The sequence below is a fragment of the Lampetra fluviatilis genome, chromosome 33 (assembly GCF_964198595.1).
Source record: "Lampetra fluviatilis chromosome 33, kcLamFluv1.1, whole genome shotgun sequence".
Taxonomy (NCBI): Eukaryota; Metazoa; Chordata; class Hyperoartia; order Petromyzontiformes; family Petromyzontidae; genus Lampetra; species Lampetra fluviatilis.
The window spans coordinates 7,149,684-7,175,917 of NC_136307.1; the positions used below are offsets into that span (position 1 = coordinate 7,149,684).

Genomic DNA, 26,234 nt, shown 5'->3' on the forward strand with positions numbered 1-26,234 from the left:
AATATTAATGTTTTCTGATGTGAATTTTATTGTGTACAACACTTGGGAAATGAACTAAAAAAAACAATCGCGCACGCACAAACACCCACGACTTGCTCTAAATGGAGGCTGCTTGACCATCCCAATGGACTACAGCGCTCCAAGACTGGCAGGAATTTTGCACCCTATGGGGGAAACGTGGGCGGATAATGAAAATTTATAACTCGTCTCTTTACATTAAAAATATTTTGATAGTGGACACGGCCAGGAAAACTGTTCCCTGCCCTTGGGATCCAGTCTTATTCATCGTGTGCGGTTTTATGAAGTTATTTGGCCATGAATTTTCAAAAGCCATTGATGTTCGTACGTACAAAGTGATGTTGACTGATGCAAGTAAACTCGCAGCCAAGCCACATCATAGCACTCACATCCATCACCTTTAATTTCTGTCCCAAATGTCAATGATTCAGATGAGTAGACTAAATTAACCTTATGGCGTACCCCAGAGTACCCCAGCTCTCAATGTCCGTGATGCAGTAATTTTTAGTTTCCTGATGGTCAGCGATGAGGCAATCGACTCATCTCGACACACTGTACACGATGCACTGGTGCATAGGAGCGTTCAGGGTTCCGGCGCAATCGTCCTCGCGTTTATACATTGCGGAGTAGCACTGATTTTGGATTGATTGGTACCCCAAACACAGGAGTTGAATACACCCCTGGAAAAAATAGTGTACCAGAAAAAAACAATTTTGTCTCTGCCATTTTGTATTATTTGGTACCCTGGGGTACAGCCATAAGAATCAAATGTATAAACTAAGCGCTTTCCAAAATCCAGTTAAGTCACCTTTCCATGTTTACCATTATGCCCCATTAAAAATCAAAATAGGTTGCACACTACATGCAATTGATTGGTTCACATCCAACCTGATGGCGTTTATAATTGACACCCATTTCATGCTCTACATCAGGTGTTGGATGTTTACCACAAATACCTTGTTTTGGGAAGAAATTTTATAAAAGTGGAAAGGTGACTGGTGGGTCACAAGGACGGGGTTTACCCAGCAAACAAACACTAAATGTATTTGTACACGTGAACAACTATTGGCAGCCATGGAAAGCCAATTGGTGGAACCATGTATGACAAAAAACACAGGTATCATTAGGGCTGTAAAACAAATATTCAGAATGGTTTTTATTTTAGACGAATGCACTGAGGAAACAGACTTGCTGTGGTCCGCATGGGCCAGACTGACACAGAAATAAAATGCGTGTAAAGACAACAGCAAATACTGGGATCCACTGAAGCCAGCTGCCATCAGAACTTGAACTCCTTGTACTTCTTGGCGCTCTTGTTCGCGTCCTGGGCTTGGGCCTTGCGTTTCTTTTGCTGTAGCCAGAGGAAACAAGAACAGGTAAGAGGGTCACTGACGAGAAAAAATGCTACCACAGTCGATTCATGGAAAATCCAACATGCCAAATTTACCTTGAACAAATTGGCTGCAGCAGAGTGCTAACTCATTCACAGCACATTATGCCACGTGGTGGGTGTCAATAAAAAGGTCACCACTTTGTTTGTGGCCACTTATCATTTGTAGTTTTTCCTCCATTTCCTGCATCCGCCGACGTTAACCGCTCACAACGCATGCAACCACACGTGCAGCTCTCTCACCTTCTGCTTGGCAGCATGCTCTGCCACCATGTCGCTGAAGTCCTCCTTCTCCACCTGGGCCTGCTGCTCCCGCACGCGCTCCTCGTACTTGGCAGTCATCGCTGTCGGGTCCAGCTCCAGCTCCTCGGGCGCCAGCGCCACCTCCACGCCCTGCGACTCTCCTGCGCCTCCACCGCCACCTCCGCCGCCTCCACCAATGCCACCGCCGCCACCGGCAACACCGATGCCTCCAGGCCCCGTGCCAACAAGGCCCTTGCGTCCAGTCACCTGTGGGGGTAATCGAAGGGGCGGGCGCCACGATGTTAACACCTGGGATTTGGCGAGACTTGAGCAGTTGCTTAACGATGATGGCTCAAGACAGTGGTGGGGAGAACCGACAAGATCTGCGACTCAGAAATTGGACGCAAACAAAACAGTTTAGAGTGTCAAGTAATGTGGCCTTCCAATAGTATTTGAAAATCCTATTTGGCACTCGGTAAGGAAAACGTTCTTCATCCCCGGATTAAGGTCATCACTGCCAATAGTTGCCGCACAATTTTCTATTGTTTTGTAGGCAGAACGTCACCCTGTCCTTAATGTCCAAGTTGCCGTGTTCGCTTATAGTTAAGTGTTGCCGGTGAAGAATTACAATTTCTAAACATTTTCCATATCTTAAGTCATTTCATGACCACTGTACCAATGTAGATCAATGAAGACCAATTTTTGGCAAATGCACGCGCACGCTCAGTCATGGTGCTCTCGGTTAATTAAGGGCTCGTAAAATGCAACTTGGGTTTATGAAGCATCTTAAAGGCATCGCGCGCAGAGGCACTGCACTGGAACGAAGAGGCGATATGAGATGATGAAGCTATTTTAATGGTAAAGACCTAAAGCGCTTACGCGCCAATTTAAAAAAATCATTTCGGAACTGCTGGTTTAACGAGGATCAGAAAAAGGCCCAACCCAAAAAAACCAGACGGGTGTTACCTTGTGGATGCATAGCTAAACTGTGCGTGTGGTAAGACTGACGCAATTGTGAGGTGTTGTTTATGAGTAAATGGACTTTGAAGACGCTACAGTTAAGTGTGCCATTATGGCACGTGACATCGCTGTGAATGCCGCTATCTGTATAAACCTTGGCTCTGCATCTACAACAGCTGTTTCTGTCGGCACCTCTTACTTAAGGTGGTATTTTAACGAGGGTTTACACACTCGTTTAACAACCCCTTTTGTGTTTAATAAGACCAATTACTTTATAGTGTAGCCGCTGGATATAAACACTCCCCCTTAGCAATAAGGCAGGAGTACTTGCATGCTAAGTTACTCCTTGCCATTCGCCCACCAGTATAGCGTAGGGTGTGTTGCGGAGATCGAAACGGATTATTTTTCTGCTATAAATTTCCACGTGATAAGCCACTTTGTTGAGCTATAATTTGTGGCCAAGTCGCTTCTGAAATATAAGGTCAGTGTGCTTTACCTGGTAAGATAGATTTTTAACGTAATTCTGTTTACCTTTCCTATACTTTACACTCCTATTGTGTGTTTTGTATTGTTTGTTGTAATGTTCTGACCCACCCCTACTGGACATCTGTGAAAAAGTGCTTTATAGCACATCGGATTCCCCCAGTATAAATATTCTCATTCTGTGGTGAAATAATTGCGTGCTTATATAACACGCTTCGACTGTGCTCATACAACGAGAGGTAATGATGCAAAAATGGACAGCTGTGGCTGCGCCGTGCGGGTTCCCCACCGTTGACATGTCGTAGATGTGCGCGGAACCCATCATGGCAGCGCCAACGCCAATTCTCTTTTCGGGCAGCGGGATGAAGAGCTGCTGCGGTGTATCCCCACTGCATCACACAAAGGCCGAGTCGGGAGAAACAAATGTTACGTGGCGCGAGCATGACGAAGCATTAACGTGCGCGCGTGCGCCAGACGCCCAACGGCGAAGGTGTTCACTGCTCAAATTTCAAGCAAAACGGAGGTGGCTAGGTCGCTCGGACATCGTAGCGCGGAGCTGGCCTGTAATTGCCTCAGCCTAGCCACCAATGACTGAACAGAAAACCGATTGCTTTGAATTCGATGCTACACATAATTTGGCGGAATTATGGCTCTAGGAATTCAAATTATATTTCTGATTCTCATGCGACAAACAATACACTCGGTGGCGGGGTGGGGCAGAAGTGCTGCCTCCTACTGTGTGGACCAGAGGTCACGTGATAGGATGTCAGAGGTAGTAACTCTGTAATATGTACTTCCACGGACCGTTCTGTCACATCAAGCGTTGCACTTCTCTGTGAGAGTTCCAAATGGATACTTTTTTTTGTCGCATAACACTGATAAAATTAGGGCAAAAATCCAAAAAACAATATCCTTGCAAATGCAGCTCTCCTTACCCATCCATGAGCTCCTCAATCTTCTTTTTCCTCAGCTCGATCATGTCCGGTGTCTCCATGCCGGTCGGCACAGATGCAAAACCGCCAGGCGTCACGAGGCCGCTGCACAGAAAGAGAAGATGGGGGGTGTGGCGAAAGGGACGGTGACACAAGGCAGAGCGTTATACAAGGGGCCAAGAACGGACACGCCAGGACGCGAGGATCAAAGCAGCTGGCTCACCATCGTGACGATGCACCGCCAAAGAGGTTTCTCATACCTGTCGGCGGGCGTGATGAGGCCGGATGCGTCTGGCGCCTCATCCTCGCTCTCTTCCTCCTCCTCTGAAGATTCTTCCTCATCAGAGGCCTCCAGTTCTCCCCAGGGGGTGCGGTCCATGTCCTCCTCCTCCGCCTTCTCCTACTCGCCGCAACAGGGTTACAGCGTCGAGTCAGCGCGAGCGTGAGGGGTAAACTCTCTACGTGACTTGACCGAAAGAACCAAGAATAGAGTAACTGATACAGAATCCTAAATGTAGACCTGGAATCAATAAAAAATCTCCGAAATGTCTTCGTGCGAGAAAGCCGCAAGATCTCTCTAAAGCCACTTGGACAAAACCGTCATCATTCAGGAAACACAAAACATCGCCAGACTGAGTCCCTAAGTTGGTAACAATGGGAGTGAACGTGCGGCGATGGGTGCAACCTCCCGTAGGCCCGAGCGAGTGGAGTACCTGGAAGTCCTGTGCGCTCACACCGAACACGTCACCGTAGAGCGGGCGGCCCATCTCGTCCACGGGCGGTTTGCCCCAGCCGCCGGCGTGGTATCCGAACGTGCAGCTCTACCCGCACCAACGCGGCGCACAGAGAAAACATAACATGGGTGAGCGGGTGAGCAAGTGGCGCCGGTGAACAAACTGAACAAATTCTCAAATCAGCAATAGCTCAACAGTCGTAGAAGAGAGACATGTGTACTGTTGGTGATGTATGTATGTTGAACTTCTTTTGCACTATATGTAGCCAATCAGACATGCAGGGGAAGGACAACAAACTAGAATAAAGACTATGATCCCCTTACTGTAATTGAAACGTCTAATTAAAACATAAACTCGTGTGCCTCAACCTATTGTCACGAGTGTTAATTTTTCTTAGGCACCTTACTTGTGCTGAAACATTGTCTGCATACTTGTGCAATGTCTGATGAAGTGTACAAAGTGGTCAGTAAGCTAGCCCAAAACATATTTGGCTGACCCGTGACTTCCTCCCAGTCAATGTCCTGTAGCCTCAGAGTGGACCGAGACTATCAGAAGCCCCATGGTGACACCACTGCCACCTAATGGAAAATGGTAGTTGTGGTATTAATTACTTCAGTGTTTGTGACTGTGTAAGTCTCAATGCCTTCCCATAATAGTCTGCGATATTTCTAACCAAATGAAAGTGTAACAAAAAAGACAACAATTGTTAAAGAGTATTATTTTTTCGCTGTTAAAATAAAAAACGCAATCGTGTATGTGAACAACAACAACAACAACAAGGCAACGACAATGACGGCGATAACCACGGTGAAGAATGCGATGACGAGTGAAGGTGCACTCACCTCGGGGATGGGCGAGTTGAGCCCTGGGATCTTGAGGTTGGGATACGATGGTGGTGGGCCATAGCGCTGCATGGCGATAAGCCAGGGGGGTGGCACCTTGGCACAGTTCTGTGGACAAGGGAGAACAGTGGCTCAAAGCTATGCCTCTTAAGTCGAAAAGCATTTAAAGAGAGTTTTAACCTGGTTTAACGTTGTAAAATGAATCGAGTAACAAGCCTGCTTTCCAAGTGAAACCCGTGTTAAAACACAACCGAATTTATTTGGGTACAATAATCAGACGGAACAAAACAAGTAAATAATATTAGGTAAACAAAAACCATCACAAATAATAAACAATGTCTAAGTGGTACTAAATACTTGCTACATAGCTTAACATTATTAAAGTCTTAAATACATACAGACAAGCATTAACTCCAACCCAGCATCAATAGCGCTGAATTAAAGTCGAGTGATGATAGTAATCATAATAAAGCTTATCATCACGATAACAGTGATGATGGTACGGACGATGTTTATGATTGCAACGGTAATAAATTGGGCTGATTGTAATGATAGCGATTATGATGATGGTAAAGATGAGGGCATGTGTGTCCACAGTGGGGACTCCTCACCAGGCCGATGGGCATGCCGAGTGCGATCCGCAGATCGTCCGACAAATCACCCGGCTTCTTCTCCTTCAGGCGCGTCTCAAACTCCTTTCCCTGCGCGCAGCCACATCCACACCCCAAGTTAATGTTAGGACACACTGGCCACAAATGTATACGATTCACTTCTTTTGTACCGTACATAACCAACTGTGCTAATCAGAAGAGCGGGGGAAGGACAAAAAACGAAAACAAAAAGCTATTCTAAAGAAATGAGTTTTCAATCTAGATTTAAAAGGCCATATCTTGAGAGGCTTTCTAATATCGGAAGGAAGAGCATTCCAAACGACCACAGAAGCGCATCTGTGAGGATGACCGATGTTTGCATGATGGTTTATGCTTCTTGATGAGATCAGCAAAGTATTGTGGTTCATTTGTGGCAATCTTTGGAGATCGTAATCAACCAGGCTATGCGTTAACTGTGTGTTAGCCGACTCTCTGTGTTGCACAGCATTACATTTCCCAAAAATGTTTTTGCTAAATTTTGTTTTCTCAAACTGCCTATTTCCCTCTCTAAAACTTACCAGGATCTCATAGGTCTATTTGCTCTTTCTCTCCCTCGGTTGCTTCGGGGTGGATTTCCACACAACTCTCTCAAAAAATGTTCCAGTCTAGTTGGGTCTTTCAGTGACATGCTAATTTCTCTGCTCCAGCAGCTGCTCCAGCAGACCCACCTCTCTCTCTATTTAAGACCTCGAAAGAGAGGCAGGCATTGGGTCTCTGTATGTCTATGTTGTGTGTCTCTCTGTGTGTCTCTGTGTTGTCTCTCTCTGCTTGTGTCTGTCTGTGTGTCTCCATGTCTGTGTTTCTACCTGATGACGGTTGCTTGTGTTGCAAACGAAACGTCGTATTCTATTATTTCATTTATTTTCTTTCTACGTGACTTTACCGAAAGAACCAAAGAGTAATTCCTGCAGTCACGAAAGCTTCAAATCAAGCTTGAATCGAGGAAAAATCATGCATATGCATGAATTCTATAAAGCTGTTCAAATTAGCAGCATGGAAGCGAACCAGGTAGCCTTGAGGTCAAAATGTATTTGCAAAGTTCTTTCCCTCTCATTTGTGTCTGCGATTTGAGCAACCCTGAGATTAGTTTGGCCGGTTTCAATTAGGCAAGTCCTTAACAGCCACGCAACTTTATACTAAAATGTTTATACTGGATTAACTCTACGGCCGTTATCATGCCAGTGCAGGCAGATGGACAGACAGAGCTAATACATACACGTCACCAACCTTAGTTTGAAAGCGTTAAAAACATTTTATCATCAGGCATGCCATTATAATGCTTTAATGTTACTGCAATGACTTCACATTCCTACAGGATAGAAAAATGCCGCGGCGGCATGGTAACACTCGGCCAACATGCTTCACGATAAAATAGTTTTCGTTCCCATTAACAAAGCCTAAAATTCACATCTAACAGCATGGGACAATCAGTCTAATTTCTCACTCGATATTTTACAGAACGCTTCTGGCTGTGTATATCACGTGTCACATATGTGGCTTCTTGACGTCAGATATCTGTGCGTCCTTATTACAGTTCAACTTAACGGTAAGAAAGTTAAATTCGAGCACTATGCTAAGTAAGGCCATCTGGTAAGCATGAGAACCATTCTCGCACACACCACCCGAAGCGGTGAGATGGATGTGGGGCGCCAAAATAATTACCGGAACGACGTTCCAGACCGTTCCGGCTGAAATTAAGCACTGGCCTAACCATGCATCTACGAGATAAGAGCAACCTGGTTTTTCCGAGTTGTATCCTCAAGTGAGTCCAAGTTCCCTGGTGTGACCTGAAACAACGTGTGGCTTGGGCTGTACCAAGTGGAGGGTGGAGAGGTGGGGCCGGTCGCACGGTGTGCTCACCTCGTAATAGAGGTCCCCATGGATGGTCATCTTGGGCTTGCTCTGCCACTTGAAGAAGGCGTCGTGCAGCTTCTGGTAGTCGATGTCGATCTTGCCGAGCTTTGGCCGAACCTTCTCGCGCATCTTCGACTTGAGCGTCTTTTGGTCCTCCTAACCGTGCCGAATAACAGGGGGCCAAGGGTGCAGACCAAGATAGGGGGGGGGAAGGGAAATAAATCACCTGCCGGTTAAAAAAGGTCTCAAGCTGTGATTTTAAGCAATGGGACTTCAGTTCTTGAATCTGGAAATGTATCCTCGAAGGGAAATGTACACATGTATGTTGAACTTAATTCGCACTGTACGTAGCCAACTGTGCTAATAGGAGGTACGAAACAAGTAAGATTAGGCAATACCGCAACGATTTAAATGTTTCACTACAATTAATGGGTCACAACCAATAACCTAACCAAAGCTTGAACTTGGATTCTTAGGATTTGTTCTTTGTTGGCCATTATGTAACAATATAAAACTACTAGTACATCACCTCCACCCACATTTCAACATTCTCCCAGTTTCCTCGTCATAAGGCAGCTCATTCAAAATTCCATTCTCCCACTCGAAATCCATCAAAATCATCTCATTGTCCTTACTCTATGCCTCTGATGAAGGATCATTATCAAAAACACTGCCCAACTGGACACTTTTCTGTAATTTGCCAGTGTAAAACCCAAGGGTGGGAAAATTCTCTCAATCAGGTGTTCTTTTGTCTCCATTGTATTTCAATCGTGCTATCGGTGTCATGTCATGCAAAAAGAAAATGACATTAAAAAAGCTTGCAGAAAGCAGTGCGCCATTTGTATCAGCAAACAACCCTTCAAAGATGACGACAGAGATCTACACTTGTGGAGTAATTTAAAGAGGTCTTCGGATCCAAAATCGACGCACACCAATTACACGCCCTTCAGAGAAGGTTCGTCAAATGTCATCTCGACCGAACAGTTTTTAAAAGTCGAATTAAGCAACAAACCATATTTGACAGAACGGTCTTTTTAGTGCAGTCACTGGAGAACCAAACTAAGACCACTCGATGCACAACCCTGCAAGCGGTGCTAGCGCCGTGCCACCACACTGGCCCACGTGCAGCCATTCGCCCCCGTCGCTGTCTCACCTTCTCCTGCAGTGCCTGCCTCATCTCCATGATACCCGTGCGCTTGATGAAGTCAGGGAGGTCGAAGGGCGGCTTCTCTATGCCGCGTTTGCCCTGCAGGTACTTGCGCTTGAAGCACCAGTGGCGCGGCACGGGCACCGTGTTGCGCGTCGACTTGAGCTGCACGAGCAGCTTGGGGTCGCGCGCCGTCACGTCGTGCATCTCCACCACGTCCGGTCTCATCACCAGCTGCGAATTAGAATAACGATGATGATGATTCCAATGATGAAGCTGAATGTCCGTTCACCTGGGTGTGGCTCATCATGTGTGCCGCAAAATGAAGCGTGCTTGGTGGCCGCTGCGGGTTTTTATTCGGAAAATAAACAGGTTGGTAAAATTCATGCATGTCCATGGATTATGTGACGCTTTTCGACACGTGCGTGTCTTCAGAAATATTTACTTAGCAGTATGGAAGTCGATGTCAGGGCATCACTTTGGGTAAACGTTTGATCAAATTGTCTGATTTTCAATTGGGTGTGTCCTTAATTGTAAACAATTTTACACCAATGTTTTATTAATCTTGGACCATCCTTACAATCCATAAAAAAACTCACTTTCCTCTATGCAGGTGTTCACTTATCCCATGAAAAGCCCTGAGCTAATTACCCCGTTATGTGTGGAGTTCCGCAATTTCATTTTCAGGTGTGTCCTGCAGGGAGATGCATGCTATGTATTTCTGAGCTACGCTTTCCTCCACAGGATGATGAAGGGGGGCGGCGGGGGCTCGACTGCACAGATAAAATTGATAACCTGCATTCGTCCAACCGCTCAATTATTTCACACGCGTCAAATACTACTTTACACATTCGGACGACGACTTAATTAACAAGCGCGCAGGTCGATTGACTGGGGCTGAACAGTAAATCATTCTAAAGTGGCCCGGTACGCAGCTTGTCAATCGGCCAATCGTCTTCACCCATTCAAAACCACTTTGCTCGTCCAGACAAATCGACCACGCCCATGATCTAAGCCGAGAGTAAGAGTCTTCAACTCAACATTAAGCCCTCGGAGGCAGCCCCTCACTTGAGAAAACAGGTGGGCGTTAAATGACGCACTCCGAGGCACAAAGAGCACATTGCCGCAAATCAATGGTTTGTCTCTCAGCTTTCATCGGATGTACACACCAAAATACGCCAAGGGGGGTTGGGTATCCACAATATACCCCACAAAAAATCGATTCGCACTTAGCAAACTATTTTTAAGCGTGTAGCAATTTTGACAACTGGCCTAAAAAGGGTATGTGCTGGATAAGAAGTTGATCCCGCGGCCTTATTATGTGTGTGGTATTTCTCTGGCTCTTCTTGTTGATGTTAAGAATTTTATATATGCGGTACCAGCCTTCAAAGACGCTCACAAATAGCTTATTAGGAAGCCACTCGAGATATTCACTTTTAAATCTACATTCAAAACCAAGTTCTTTAGAACTGCTTTACGTGTTTAGTTTGTTGTCCTTCCCCACACCTCCCATTAAGCATGGTTGGCTATGTACGATGTGATAGAAGCTCGCCCCAACAGCCAATGTAGATTACAGGAGGGGGCCTCTGTCTCAGTTTGAAAGCGTTGGAGACGGGGAGCCAGCAGGCGGGGAGCATGGCTTCTCACCTGCTTGAGCTCGGCGACCGTCAGCCGGTTCATGCGCCGTAGCTTCTTCTTCGACAGCTTCGGCTGCGACTCCTTCTTATCCTGCAAAAGAGTCGAGCGTTAAGCACCACGGTGCCCCAGCCGCAGACGACGTGACGGTGTCGTGAGCCATCATCAACCATCCCAATCGGAGGTGAGCGACTGACATGAGGGACACAGCGATATCCGTAACAATAACACTGTTCCCCACTGGCACTTTACCTGAATCCATCCACAGTGCCAACTATTCCACTCACCGACAGCCTGTGTACCTAGTATCCATGTATCAATTAACCCCCATTACCCCCATAAATCATCAGTTGACCTTGTCACTATTTGGGGTGCGATTGAATTCAAGAAGACATTTTCTTGTTTTATTGTCACCTGTTCGATTTTTATGCCTTGTTTGCAGTTTCCTTGACCTCATGAGCCTAAAGATAGCATTGTCATATAATTTTAATACATTTTACATACAAATTCTGACACTTACAAGTCCAAGCATGTATTGCGTGCTTAAGATTAAATCAATGTAATCTAAATAAAGCATACAACTATATAACAAACGAACTCTACACACCAGCCACTGATAGCCTGTGAGTAAAACCTACATGAATATACCTGCTTGCAGTTACGAATAAACCTCGTTTGAGCGTGGTTTAGATGAGTCAGCTTTTCACGTGGCTACAGGCCATAAGAAATGCAGCCGCGGGCCGTATCTGGTCCATGGGACGTATGTTTTCCACCCTTGCTACGCTGGGCATTGTGGCCTACGGGCATGTGAAAGTTGAACGCCGCCGCACTGCAAGGCACTCACGTCGTCGTCATCATCGTCGTCGTCATCGCTGTCTCTCTCCCGCTCGGGCTCCTTCTTCTTCTTGGCGGCTGCCTCCTGTTCCAGGCGCCCTTTCTCCTTCTCCTTCTCGGCCTCCTTGTCCTTTTTCACCTCCTCAGAGAGCTGCGGGAGGGGAGGGCGGAGGGGCGCACATCGTCACGAGCAGCACTCAATTTCAGGCACATCTTTAATCGGCTGTTGCTTTGGATTTTTTTAATGTTATTCTCAAAGACGGAATATAGTGAATTAAGGGGCAAACCAAATTTTATTTAGTGGCTCTTTTGTGCAGTCATGAGTGACCAGATTGAGACCATCAACTACACTTGAGAACCCCGTTTCATCACAGACAGCTGAAAGTCTGAGTTGAACCAAGTATCTCAGCAGTACCAGCTCAATGCTCTGACCAGAGCCACCCATCCTGAACGGAGTTTGAATTTTTATTTGCTATGCAGCACTTATTATATATATTTTTTCTTGTAAGGCAGTGTTTTTGGCAATTGTCTTTAGTTTTGTTGTTGTTAATTATGCTTGTACACCATGCCAATGGAACATCACCAGATGATGAGGTTTAATATAGGAGCGTTAACGTATGTTTTCTTCATCATTTATGGAATAATCAGTTCCAAAAGTTAAGGAATCGATGCGAGCATCCAGCTTAGTTTTAGTAGCGACCGAACCAATTGGCATGCACAAACATTCAAACTGCATGGCTAGTTCGAATCCGATCTCGTCATTTGACAATGACATATCATGTACGTTAAAAAATCTACGGCCCCTTGTCAGTCCGTTTCTGAAGGCCTCAATACCGTATCGGTCATGGGGCTTGTTTGACCATACTTTACCACGTTGATCAGTGGTTGTTATTTTTGAAGGCGATTATCGAACAAGTTAATCAACAAACTTCAAAACTGTATTTCAAATAACTCTTCAAAAGATAGGTCTCACCACTGGCAGAGGTGGTTAATTATCTAAATGACATGTACATATGAATAAAATGTGTAATTCATACACGTATGACACACCTCAACGGAATTGGTAATTGGATCCAAATCACATGTGGCGCGGATAATCGGTAAATTATATCTACATTGCCTTGCTCTCGTTGCAAATTTAATGATACTTTATCCACAGCTGTGGGCCCCGCCACTCATGCGAGGAATCGCCCACCTTGAAGGCCTGGAAGATCTTGCGGAAGTGGATGTAGTTGGGGTCGTAGATTTCGGGATCCTCTGTGATGTACTCCACCTCTACTTCACCGCCAGAGTCCTCCCCGTCCCCGGCGCCGTCCTTCTTGCTCGTGCTGACCGCAGGCACCCCGTCCGGCCGCTGCTGCTGCCGATTCTTCTTGCGCTTCTTCTTGTTCTTGCGTCGACGATTCTTCGACTGGCACGGCACAGGGGCGGTTTTGCTGGTTAGGTCGGTCGGTTACCGAGCGACTGAAATATAAACGCACACACTGCAGGGGCCTCTTGCCACGACAGAAGTGATGGAGGTGTTTGCTCAACTGTGGGCCTGCCGAAGGTACGTGAAAATCCTATTCGACCGTCAGCAAGCAAAAGGTTGCCCGCCCCAGAATTAGTCAATTTGGACGTAAAACCACCCTTCATGCGTGACGACAAACGGACAATGTACATTAGCCCCATCTTAATGTACATTAGCCCCATCTTATTAAAAATACAGCATGCTAGGAATCTGTGAGCCATAAGGAGGCTCCCTTAATGGAGCAGCTTGTCACCCTTGTTGTCTCTCCACAATGACGAGTGGGGGTGGCGAGTCCGCCACTCACCTCTTTCTTGGACTCGGGCCCAGTGGTAGCGGCCGGGGTGAGGTTCTCCTCGTTCTCATCCTCATCCTCGTCACCCTCGGCATCGGCCTTCTCCTTCTCCATGATACTCGTCCTTGCAGATGACTCGTTCCAGTTCTCCCACTCGTCCTCTGAAAGGAAGGAGGGTGGAGGCAATGGTGGCGGGGTGAGGATGCGGTGTTGGTCATAACAGAGGTGCTCAAATGCAGTTGCTACCAAGCCACGGGAATTTAACATCACCTATTTCGCACATAATCAAACTTATCTCATCGGATCTCAGCAGCTAAGCAGGTTTGAGTCTGAATAGTGCTTGGATGGATTAGACATGAAAAAAACTGGTTTTACAGGTACGAGTAGAGCTATTTTGGTGAAATATGGTCAAATAAACCCAGAAACAATCACACAGTGTGAGAGGGGGCCCTAATCCAGTGGGCAACTGACAAGTGCAGTCCATGCAATATGCGCGGAGATCAGAAGGCCTGTAGCCCACAGTCGACAAGAACAATGCTACAATGCCTTTGTTACCAGGTCATGGGCTTTCCATCAATTGTAACACACCGAGATGTAATACAACCTGACACAACATAACACATGGTGACAAAATGCAATAGTGTCATAAAGACTGATAAGTTACGCCATAATGCTAAGTAATGCAGGTTGATACATCATGGGACCTCCTTTGCCAGGACCAAAATATGATAATAGGTTTTTTTCCCCCTTTTATCTGGCAACAAAACAGGTGTTAAGATGTTAAAACACCAAACTGAATCCTTTTACAAGGAATCATGTCAACATTAACCACAATGCTTGTGGTCAGAATGCAAACAAAAAACACTGATAATCTTCTTGGTTCTTTCGGTAAAGTCACGTACAATTCTCACAATTTAATTTTATTATGTTGTATTTTTATTATTTTATTATTTCCCTTCTACGTGACTTTACCGAAAAAACCAAGAAAATGAATCCATGCAGTCACGAAAGCTTTAAAACACTCTGATAATATATGCATTGCCAGATAAAAGGGGAAAAACCTCTTATCATAGGTTAATACATGACAAACAGAATACTCTAAACAATGTAATGTATACAGCGTATGCAACAGAAAACAGTGAAATAGACGCGATACAAAGGGATACAAATGACGGAAGTAACAAAAATCACCCCCCCCACCATTGCAATAAATCATCACAATTTTGGGTCGATGCACAGATTCAATTTTTAGTCTTGAAAAAAAACCTAAACTCCAGCGAATCTATAACACCTTTGGTGCTGTAAACATATACAAATTGGAATTGATTCCTATAAGCATGACTTGAAATACGCAGTATTTTGTGAGTGCAATAGATTTTATCCCATGGGCTTGCGATGGGGGAGGCCTTTACCCAGCAGTAGATTGATTGTGGATGATGATGACGATGATGAGAATCGATTTTAAAAGATGATTCATTATATCCTCAATAAAAATGCACGAGTGTAAAATATGCAATGCAAAGCAGTATTTAGATACGTAAAGAAACAGCCATTAGTTTGTGGAGATTTTCTCCACAAACTAATGGCTAAGTATCAACAGAAAAGGGCGAACGTGTAAGTTATCAGGGCAAGGCGTTACTGACAATGGTATTGGTAGAACAATGAAGTAGGACTTGGGCAGGACGAAATCAGAAGATGAGATTTTTTGCCAGTGGCGAAGGCGAACGTAGGAATGTCAGCAAAAGGAGAGAACGCAACGGAGAATACGCCCACTATGGAGATGGAATGATGACATCAGCTTGTGCGGGCACTAGATGGATTTCTACATCGCAGGACTACGATACATTGCGACGGCTTGGAGAAGCCTTCATTCAGAAGTGGATTAACTATGGCTGAAAATGATGATGAATCAGCATGGGCAAACTCCTAGGCCGCTACGGCCCTCGCAGAAGTGTGTGTGTGCGAGCGTACCCGTGGTGGGGTCGGCCATCTTCGCCATCTCCTCCTGTCGCAACTCCTTGTACTGCAGCACCCGCTCCAGCGCGTGCGGGATGCGGGGCTCCCCACGCCCTCCGCCCCCCGCCATTCCACTCCCCGGTGCGTTCCCTCCTGGTCCCCCAATGCCTCCATTCTCATCGCCAGGCCCGCCTGGACCACCAGGACCGCCATGCCCACCAGGACCACCATGCCCACCCGGACCGCCATGCCCACCAGGAATGCCAGGACCGCCATGTCCACCAGGACCTCCATGCCCACCAGGACCTCCATGCCCACCAGGACCGCCATGCCCACCAGGCCCACTGAGACCATGAGACCATGGCTGCTGTTGGTGCTGTTGGTGCTGTTGGTGCTGTTGATGCTGTTGATGCTGTTGATGGTGTTGTTGATGCTGTTGATGGTGTTGTTGGTGCTGTTGGTGCTGTTGGTGTTGTTGGTGCTGTTGGTGCTGTTGGTGCTGTTGGTGCTGTTGATGTTGGTGGTGCTGCAGGAAACAGAGGAAAAAGAATAATCAGCACAAATAAAACCCCAAGATACAGTGATTAAACTGGGTTCTCAAGTGTGGCAAGTTAATGATCATAGCCCAGTCACCACTGACTGCACAAAAAAGACCATCAAGTAACCTTAATTTGGTTTAACACCAGCTCTGAGAATTAAAATATTGAGTCCACGAGCCCAGACAATTCCTCTTGTCGTTATCGCCTGAGCGAGGGAATCTTTAGCAGTTCCAATGTCTTTATGTGGCTAATAACAATGAATTATGTTATAACCATTTTAATGATCGAGTGGAATAGATGCAACTATATTTTTGCAACCTCGAGCCCTAAGACTAGTTTGACTCAATGTGACAAATATTTCTCAGTACTCAGTGGCAGAGCTGGTAGGTAAGTGCTGCCCCTCCATTGTAGACTAGTTTGAGTTGAAGTAGCTCTGTGATCACTGCTTTTGTGGGTCATTCTCTAACACAAAGGGTTGCACTTAATTTCAAGCGTTTTGAATGGATACATGTGTCGCGAGTCATTTCAGAGACACTATTTAGGAGGCAACAACGTTTATTCTACACTTCTGCAACACCGTTACACATGGGACTAAATACACCTATCTCTCTCGCATACTGGATAACTATCATATAATCGGGTCAGAGTAGCCAACATGCTGTCTGACCCACGATGTTGAAGACGGAGATGAAGACGTAGCACTTGGGGGTTCCACTTCACCTGCGACAGCCCCGATATTCGATCGGAGCTTCCCTTTTATCGTTCTCGGCGCGGCCTGGCTCCACCCTCGGCCGCGCCTACCTCTGGAATATTCCCTAAGGTTCCAGGCTACCTTACACCTGTTCCCTCTCTGGCTCCGCCCATAACCAAGCCCCCTTTGGGAACTCTCGAGACGTTTCCCAGCTACTCTTCCCATGTCTCCTCGTTCACCTTTGGCCCACGTTCCTCACCCCGGCCCATCACGTGCTTAACCCGGTGCCATGGTGACTCGTCCTTACATGCCCCCTACCGCCAGCTGCCCCCACCACACTCCCCCAGTGACCGACTCCGTGGCAATTACCTGCGGCGCTGGCGGAGGCTGCTATCCCCTACTCTGTCGGTAGGACTTATCTGGCTCTCTTCTACGAGCAACGAATACCATGCCCCTAGTGACCTACTGTATGGTACTGCACGGTGTGTTAGCCTCTGCGCCCATTTCTTTGACACTTTGCGCCGTAGTGATCCATTTAACATCACTACACGTTTACATTTATTTTCAAATCATAATTTGCTCCTACACCATCTGCTCTCTCTAATCTGCAGCCTCCTACAACTTCCAAAAAACAATTATCCTGTCTTCCGTGTCCCCACAATGGGCACGTCACCCCTATTTACATGGGGGAGGGGGTCTTAAGAACCGATCATGTAGACGATTTATAAATACAAATTTCAATGTATGATGGTGACAATGGGAGTATGATGTGCAGCTCAGTGGGAGGCGCGAGGCACTGTCGCCAGTCGTTACCATGCGGTCTTCACCCGGTGGCGGCGGCAGGAGACCCATGCGGGATCCTGGCATGGGCCCCAGGCTCGGTCGCGACATGAGAGGCATGATGGGCATGGTGGGCACAGGTCCTGCGAGCGCAAAACAGCAGAGGCCTCAATAATCACCACACGGCAAAATGCATCACAAAGACGCGCATTGTGAAGACGACACACTCTTGCCAGCATGTGCACCACTGCACACACAGCGGCAGCTGACTCGTCATCACACGGACGAGTGATTTTAATGCTTTCCAACAAAGACTGAATGCATCTATGCATTATTGCAGTCCATTCATCCGTGTGAAAGCTGACCAAATTAATGAAAGGGTTGAATGATAGAAATCAGTCAAAAAACAATTTGCAAGTATGCAAACATGTTTTGCTCCGACAGTTAAACATCGGATTCGATACTGCTAAATGAAATGCTATCAAAAATAAAATCTTGTTCTAAACTTGATTTCATTGCAGTTGTTTAACAAAACCTTAACAAAGCTGGTGCAGGGATATTATGCGAGATGACAATATACTTGAGTAGAGCAATGCAAGGTAAGGAAATACAAAAAAAATACAAAACAGGACCCTCCCTATACAATTTTGAGTCTTAGCAAGTGTTTCCTGGGTAAGTAAAAAGATTACAGTCATATCTCGATATACGACAGCTTTGGAATACACCATGGGGACCTCATTTGCCAGTAAAAATATGATAATTGGTTTTTTACCCTTCTATCTGCGAATCACAAGTCTTTCTACATGGTCAGTGCGCAGAAGTATGGGGGAGGCCAATTCCTGCCCTCTCCTGTCAGTGGGAGTAGAGATGGGGCAGTCTCCGAGGGAAGATTGTCTGGCTCAGTGGACAACGGAGCAATAGACCCATCACTTACAACCATCGCGGCTGGCAAGGCCTGCCAAAATCTCACACGCAACTCGACATATGTATGGAGAGAGAATAAGAGGACCACTTTAATCAATTAACTGTAAAGTGGTTACGTAATACCGTTTTAGCGTTGATTTTTAAGCACCAAATTTGCTGTTTATTTCTTTAGTGGCATGAACAACTTACCGCGTGGCCCCAGGTTCTGCCTCATCTTGTTGTGCATCTCTTGTTCCATCATATGGGCTGCCTGTTTTCCACAAACACAAAACACACACGCAACTTGCAAGTAGGCACCGACAACCAACGGACGCCGCCTAAATATCATTGCTTTCTATTATCTGAACTTATTCTGAGTTTCGTTGGACTGCGACACCTCATCACTCGACGTGTTTTTTCTTTAACTTGTCGATATAAGAATGGACATAATAACTTACAATTAGTTTTAAAGTATCTATTGTGGCTTTCAAATGTACTAGAAAGAGACGTGGCTTATACCGACCAACCAGTACTATACTGAAAGTGTTGACTAAGTGAGGCTTTTCTGAGTAAATACCTATAATTCCCAATTAAACTGTATCATGCAATTATAGCTTAAGATTTCCTTCAGACTTCAAGACTTACGCGTTTTTGTTGCTGAAGAAGAACCATCTCCTGGCTTTTCATTTTTGCCTCGCGTTCCTAAGGGAAAAAAAACATCCTTGTCTTTGAAAACTCAGCCAACACGTCGCACACACACTACAATAATGCACTTAAGAATACAATTTCAAGACAGGGCAGTGTGTGAGTGGCCAGCACCCTTGCCTCAGGCCTATGTGTACAGGTTATGATCCAACATCAGCCGAATTCTGCACCTTAGAACAAGTGCGGAAAAATCATGCCTACGTGTTACTTATACAACACTTTTCAATAGTCGTTGTCATCAGAAGTATTGAATAAGTAAAATGGAAACTGACGACTGGTGACTGCAAAAGTGAAATGCATTTGTATGTTTGCAGTGTTTTTACACTTATTCTTTGGTTCTTTCGGTAAAGTCATGCAGATAGAAAAATAATGACGTGAATAATAGTTGTTTGTCTCCTAGTTTTGGGCAACCCTTTGATCAATTTGGGTGGTTTCAAATTGAAGTCCCTCGTTGCAAAAAAGTGACACCTGTACTTATTTTGTTAATATTCGATCTTTAGAACAATTATAGCGCCCCCTTGTTAAAGACGGAGACAGTCAATGCAAAAACGCTTTAAATCTTGTTTGGAAAGATTTTATCAATGGCAGCAAGCCCAAAGATGGCCAACGAACAGGGACGATGACAGTGAACAGCCGATGGACCTCCACACGACCATCATCTCTCCCTTAATCACAGTGGTCATGGGAGTGGCACTGGTGTCTCGGCTGCCAACTCTCTCCACCGTTGGCTGTCCTGCACAGCCTCTGTTGGGTGCTAAACCAGTTCATCTGTCACCTTACCTGCTGCATAAGCATGGCGGCCTGCTGCTGAGCCAGCTTCAACTTGTCATCTTCCGACAGCTGGGAGGTATTGACGTTTTGCATGGAGCCCGGCAGAGCCATGCCCGAGGGTGGCATGGGAGGACGGGGAATTCCCGACTGGGGCATGGTTGACGGGGGCATTCCAGAGTGGGGCATCGTCGATGGGGTCATCGTGGAAGAAGGCATCCCAGACGGACCCATTACATTTTGGGGCACCCCGGAAGATGACATTGGGATCTGCCCACCCTTTGCCAGCACGTTAACCTGCGCACACAGGTACAGAACACATGAGCATCATCATTATTGTTGCTATAACACAAGCATCTCTACTACAGTGCCAGGATTTACTGGGTTTCAATAAAAAAGTATAAAGAACTAAAAATTGCTCAAGTAAAAATCTCCCTATTTTTATTCGAATAAGTTGAGTAACATATAGTTTTACAAAGTAGAATTGCTTGTCTTCAACAGCAAGGACTGGCATTGTGTGCTGCGATTAATGCATTGACTTTACAATAGCATACTGATCACTCCCATCAATAATTTAATAGAAAGCATCGTGTGCAGTAAATAATTTATTTTGAGAAAATAAAAAGAGTGCGTACATTTTTATCATGTTCATAAATATGTTTCAGTTATGTAAACATGTTAAGCCATCTTAGCAATCTTCCAAACGCCTTTTACATTTATATATATGAACCTTATGGCGGGACCCCGGGGTCCCATAAGCCCACGGCTCTCGCATAAACATAATATTATAATGTAAACTAAAACTTTGCTCTATTTCACCAATGGGTTTGAAGGATGGTGGCCTTTAAAACTGAAAATTACTTACCTGCAGTACCTCTATTTAAATACACTATCAAATTTTGTTTTACACCCCTCTGTCAATCATTGTTTCTAAGCGTAGATTTGTTAATACACTTTGTAAACAGTACATAAATTAGTACGAGTTTTAAATATGCTGTTCATATTGTAACAAGCTTTAATACCAATATTACTCTACAGAGTAGTGGGTCGCTGCTCCTCTTATCCGCATCGATACGAGCGGTATGTGTGGACTATGGCTTAACCGCAAAAAAAAACCTATCTGCACAGATGCATACGGACAAGAGAAGTATTATGAAATAGGAGGAATTAACGGTGCAACGAATCTCATCTGTTAAATTATCTGCAGGTAATAAGATTGTCATCGATTGATCCTGGCTGCTGACATTAGTAGGTCACAGATAATAATGAAGATAAGAGAGCAGTTTCACTGTATTATGCACACCGTTACGACAAATGACGGACTTTAGTCGTGTAAGCAGTTTGAGCAGCTTTGGAGAAGACTTATGATCCTGCCCATACCCGAACATGGAGTGCATTCGCTTGTTCAGCTCTTCTGCGCATTCGTCCTCGCTGCGCTTGCACATGACAACAGAATGATCCGTGCTAGGTGGGTCGTCGCGGTGTTTATGTGCATGGTGGGAAGGAGTCGCCAAAAATAAATTAATTACGATTTTTACTTCCGTAGCATGTGAGAAGCAAGCGTGAACTTACCAGCGTTTCAGTGAGAATCTTAGCTGCTCGCTCCTGAACCTGTTGCATGGTGGCTTGTGCCATCTGTGGCAAAACACAGAAAGAGACACCAACATTTTGCATGGCAAGTTCTGTCAACAAGAAATTATAAAGACGTACAGCAAAAAAAAATTAGGGAGTGATGGGACCAATGATATTTAAATCCCAGACAATAATGCTGCAGAAGCTGGATATATGCACACTTCTTTTGAGATTATATCTCAAGTTTGCTTATATCGCAAGTGTGCTTGTATCTGAAGGAGCCTTTTGCCTTCCCCCACCATTCTTATTCTGTAATGTGGTTGGCTACGTACCTCCGATTAGTGCGGTTCCCTACGTACGGTGTGAAAGGAGTTCAACATACATACATTATCGTCATGTAAGCACGTGTTGTATATATCAGAATTGTGTTCTTATAGGGGTGTGTTAATATTCAGCTTGTCCTGCATTGACACCAGACCACATCGGTCGTTCTAGTTTTTTAGTGAACTTAGTGGAAACTCAGACACGATGTACACAACGAATGATAACTGTGCACGTGGAGACGAATCAAAGGCGACATGTCGCTGGGTACTTACCATTTGTTCTGCTGGGGTCCCAGAGTCCGCTTTTCCCATCTCAGTCATTCCAGGAGCTCGTGCAAGGATGGCTCCAGTCTGCACAAAGCAAAGGTGAAATTATTCACACATTGCATAATGCTTGACCACGGGAACAAAATATCTATACAGTTTGAAGCAGTGTTTTTTTAATTTGTGGCATTAGGACATTAACATCCATGATGAGAAACACAATCACTCAATACAGCAAGCAAAGGTGTACATTCAGAGGTAAGCACAACTTATTTGTGTCTATACTGCTGGATGAAGTGAGACGAGTGGTAACATTCTGAAGAGATGACCACTACTATACAAAAAGAATTGGCAACAGCCAACATTTAACAGTTTACAGCATTAACTCATCTGCACCATGAAACAGACAATCAACAAAGATGCAAATTAAGACACAAATTGGTTTGTGATGGTGTTAATGTGCACTTAAGACGAATAACCAAAATCCTGTAGTAGCATGTGGTCAATTATAATGTATACACGTATATAATATTCAAATGTATAATCATGGATATTTATTACCTTCTTGCAGTAGGTCTGTAAGCGCAGTACAAGTTCATGTTTCTGTCCTGTAATCAAATAAATCAAACGCAGAGCCACTGTCATAGACGCTGAAACTCAACACAAACAGCAGTTATAAAGGAATGAGTTTTCAATCTAGATGATTTAAAAGTGCATAACTCCATTCGCTTCCTAATATCGGAAGAGCGTTCTAGACGGTCGCAGAAGCGCGAGATACACAGCCCAGAGTAAACACAACAGTAGGAACGTCGAATGTTAGAACGTAATCCAATCTATAACGGTAACGCTAGCATGCTATTAACGTATTAAAAACAAGGTAGTTTAAAAACAAATCAATGGATGCGACGTTAACGTCAACAACAGCGCAAACCCATATTCTTAGGTTTTTTTTTTTCGGTAAAGTCACGTAGGTAAAAAAATTAAAATTAATAAAAGTAAAATAAAATAAAAATCACGACGTTTCGGAGGCAACACAAGCTTCCGTCTTCAGGTGGAACCGTCACAGCCCGACAGCTGTATCAAGTAAATGAGAGATTACAGGAGATACCACTCCGTATATATAATAAAAAAAACCCTAAGAATATGAATCCTTGCAGTCACGAAAGCTTCAAATCTAGCGCAAACCCAGTCCACGACGCCACCACACTTAGGCCTCGCCTAACACCCGAGGCCTTGCGCGTGCACCCCCGCGAGACCGCGGTGGAGGGCGGCGGGGAAGAGAGAGAGAGGGGAGGGGGGGGGGCGAACCCCTCGAACGACGCAGCTCCCTGTGTTGCATCGCTCACCGAGCGCCGGCTGCCCGAGCTCCATGAGCTTCGAGTGAAGCTCCGGCATCGTCCAGCTGCTGAAAGCGCTGATTTCCGCGCCCTGCTGCTGCGCGTCCGCCATGACGCCGTCTCGCGGCCACCGGAAATCGCGATGGGGGATAGAGGGGGGTGGGTAAAGAAAGCCCTCCTCCTCAATTCTTTCGGATAATTTATAAAATTACATTTTAATGCTTGGTGCGTTTACACGTTATTGTGGCAGTAATGTAAAGTGTAAATTTGTTTTTTTTAAGATTTGTCGCATTCTTTTGTTGCACGTGAATGAATGCGACTTCCGGAACCTGGGGGTCAACATGGGAGGTCGCGCGCCCACGTGACGCGACTTGAACCGCCAAAGCCGCCGAGTCGCGGCCGCCGGAAATTGGGGAGCCCCATTTTCATGGGTAATTTAAATAATATCTAAATTCTCAGTATAATTATTCACCTCGATATACTAATGTATTTAATGCAAATACCCGTAATTCTTTTACATTAAAACGCAGCGGTTTTAGTATTTCACAAAAAAAATCGCCGGAAGTTGTGTCGGTCGCGAGGTCGCGCGCCCACGTGAGGCGCCGTGACCCAATATGGCGGCGCCCAGGCGGTGCGTGATCGTGCAGTGGCGCTGAGCGGCGGAGTGGCGAGAATTTGCGACGACCTATTAACACGAGGCGAGGTGAAGCATTGTATTAGCATTAGCGGTAACAGCCCCCCTTTTGCAGGGGCGTAACTGGTGGACCTCCTGACGTGTCGCTACCGTTTCGCCGGTACGAATGTTGGTGTTGTTATACAACTGTCAAGGTGGAATGACTTTCGCAGGTTAGGCTTGCTCCTCGTAGAGCCATGCGTTAATTCGTCTTTGATTGGAAATAATATTGTACATTATGGATCGGTTCATTCAAAATTCTTTTTTTACAGATGTAAGGGTGTTTGCTTGTGCCCCCTGAAAAGCAGTTGATTTTCGCGGCAAATTAACGCATTGGATAAGTTGTTGGTGTTTCGCCGTTGAGGCGACGTTCGGACAGCTTGATAAACGAGTTTCTGTCAAGGTGTGCAGCGTAGACCAGGGATACGTGGCAAACTTTCATTGCGGTTTAGAATAAACGCCACCAATGGTTGCGTCAATATTGAACTCGCCAAATAGGCATTGTCTCATTCATCAGTCCATCTCTTCTCGAGTACGTGCCGCGCTCGTTTAGCCCCATCTATCCGGCCGCACGGAAGCTGCTTGTGCATGGGGTGGCTGGGCATGCGGACTCCATGACCCGGTAACCGCAGCCTCGCTTTCCAGAGGAGCTCACTGATGTGACTGTCCAGATCTTTCAAAGATCTGTGAGCTCCTCCAGCATTGAGCTATCCTGATTGTTCCGATTGACTTGATGTGCATTAATTATTGACGTGGTGACAGCCCGTTGCGATTAATTACTTCGTTTGTAAAAGGGGGACTGCTTGGAATGTTTTAAAAGTGGCGGTCTCTGCTCACGCTTCTGTATATTGTCAAGATCATACTTCTGAGATTGCCAATTCAAATGTTATAATGGCCATGTTTATTGCTCTTTTCAATGGACCCGTATGAATGGATGTCACATTGCGGCAACGTAAACCGTTGTGGAATTAACAAAAACATGTAAACAAGAATGTGGCATGACGCCCATTGATAGTGGCCACCAGAGGGCATCTAACATCCACGTTTTTTTTGGAGGGATGTTGAAATTGAAAAATACATGTATAAATGTCGCGATATATTCTATTTAATTGTAAATTAACCCGTGTATAACTCACTATGAATCGCCTTTCCGAATTAATGTATTTATTAACGCTCTGAGCAAGGTGTTTTCTTAAATATTATAATTCCACTTTTGGTTGAATATAGAATTTCGATCATAGAGACAGCAGAAATAGTCTGGAATAAACCGGTTTAACGGAGCGATTTAAAAATAGACACTCACGTACCGTTTGTAATTTTTGAAATATTTTGTTGGTAAATGGTAACACCTTAGTTTAATATGATAGGCATTTTAAGAAAATGGGGAAAAAAATTAGTTTTTGAGTAGTTATGATATAGTGTGCAATTAAATCGCTTTTCATTTGAGGACATTTGAATTTAAAACGTAGATGTGAAGAAATTCAGGATTATATACATAAATTGAGGAGTTGAACAATTACAAAACACCATTTTGGCTCTCTCCATTGATGATACATACTATGGTGATAATGATTATGGTGATGCAAAAGCACACAGTCAATTGCATACAGAAATGCCCAATGCATGATGTCAGCATTCACAATGCCACACAAAAGCGGGAAGGTTGTTATATTTGATTAAACCCAGTCGTGCCTCAATCGTACTCTACATACAGATTCAAGCACGTACAAATGTGCATGCAAGCAGTGTGGTAATTACATGCACGAGCGGTAGGAATCCGTTATGAAGCAGCCTACGTCTAATTAGTCGATTCCTTATAATTACTTCACTGAAGTACAGTTGCATTTTCATGATTTACATAATTGGCTTCATTGCAGCGCTTTAGTAATTGTTTTTAGAAAATTACCCATAAGTCTGTTGTCCTTGAACTGGTTTGTGAAATAATTGAAATTCATTCCAACGTTGACAATGCAACAGGGAATAAATGTGGAGTATGTATTCACGTATAAATAGATTGGATTTTAAATTGTTTATAACACGTTGGCAGACGAAGTAAATATAAAAACTCATGGACAACATTCAATGGCTAAAGTATCAAAAATGTTTAAGAATGTGTCCTGACCTTTTGAAAAGTTGCATATATGAGCAATACATTTCTTAAATATATTTTCCACTCTTTGCTGCTAACTGCTATCATCA

The 26,234-nt window shown here is 44.9% G+C and overlaps 2 protein-coding genes across 4 annotated transcripts in view; one reads left to right on the forward strand and one right to left on the reverse strand.

The window, feature by feature from the left end:
• Positions 1–4: 4 nt before the first annotated feature.
• Positions 5–23,497, reverse strand: SF3B2 (splicing factor 3b subunit 2). The gene is made up of 23 exons (XM_078871995.1): positions 23,372–23,497; positions 22,587–22,633; positions 22,035–22,112; positions 21,439–21,501; positions 19,879–20,163; positions 19,039–19,095; positions 18,604–18,664; positions 17,524–17,633; positions 15,496–16,006; positions 13,537–13,685; positions 12,918–13,133; positions 11,733–11,873; positions 10,901–10,981; positions 9,260–9,487; positions 8,113–8,262; positions 6,214–6,303; positions 5,603–5,710; positions 4,740–4,847; positions 4,287–4,426; positions 4,030–4,131; positions 3,384–3,483; positions 1,652–1,918; positions 5–1,369 (listed from the first exon to the last, which is right to left on the reverse strand). The coding sequence occupies exons 1-23, from the start codon at positions 23,472–23,474 to the stop codon at positions 1,298–1,300; spliced, it is 3,267 nt and encodes a 1,088-aa protein (XP_078728121.1). The 5' UTR covers positions 23,475–23,497; the 3' UTR covers positions 5–1,297.
• Positions 23,498–23,945: 448 nt separating this feature from the next.
• MRPL11 (mitochondrial ribosomal protein L11) overlaps positions 23,946–26,234 on the forward strand; it is a 99,124-nt gene continuing 96,835 nt past the window's right edge. The window contains exon 1 of one of the 3 annotated variants that reach the window (XM_078871999.1): positions 23,946–24,060. The gene's annotated coding sequence lies outside the window, so the exon portion shown is untranslated. The other 2 variants (XM_078871998.1, XM_078872000.1) reach the window with 2 other exon arrangements.

Bases quoted from the DNA above. Each gene is read 5' to 3' on its own strand.
- SF3B2 (XM_078871995.1), bottom strand. From the start codon at position 23,474: ATGGCGGACGCGCAGCAGCAGGGCGCGGAAATCAGCGCTTTCAGCAGC. The intron at 21,502-22,034 runs GTAAGTACCCAG...GTTTTGCCACAG, and splicing joins GGACCCCAGCAGAACAAATG to ATGGCACAAGCCACCATGCA. The intron at 9,488-10,900 runs GTGAGAAGCCAT...TCTAATTCGCAG, and splicing joins CGGTCGCCGAGCTCAAGCAG to CTGGTGATGAGACCGGACGT.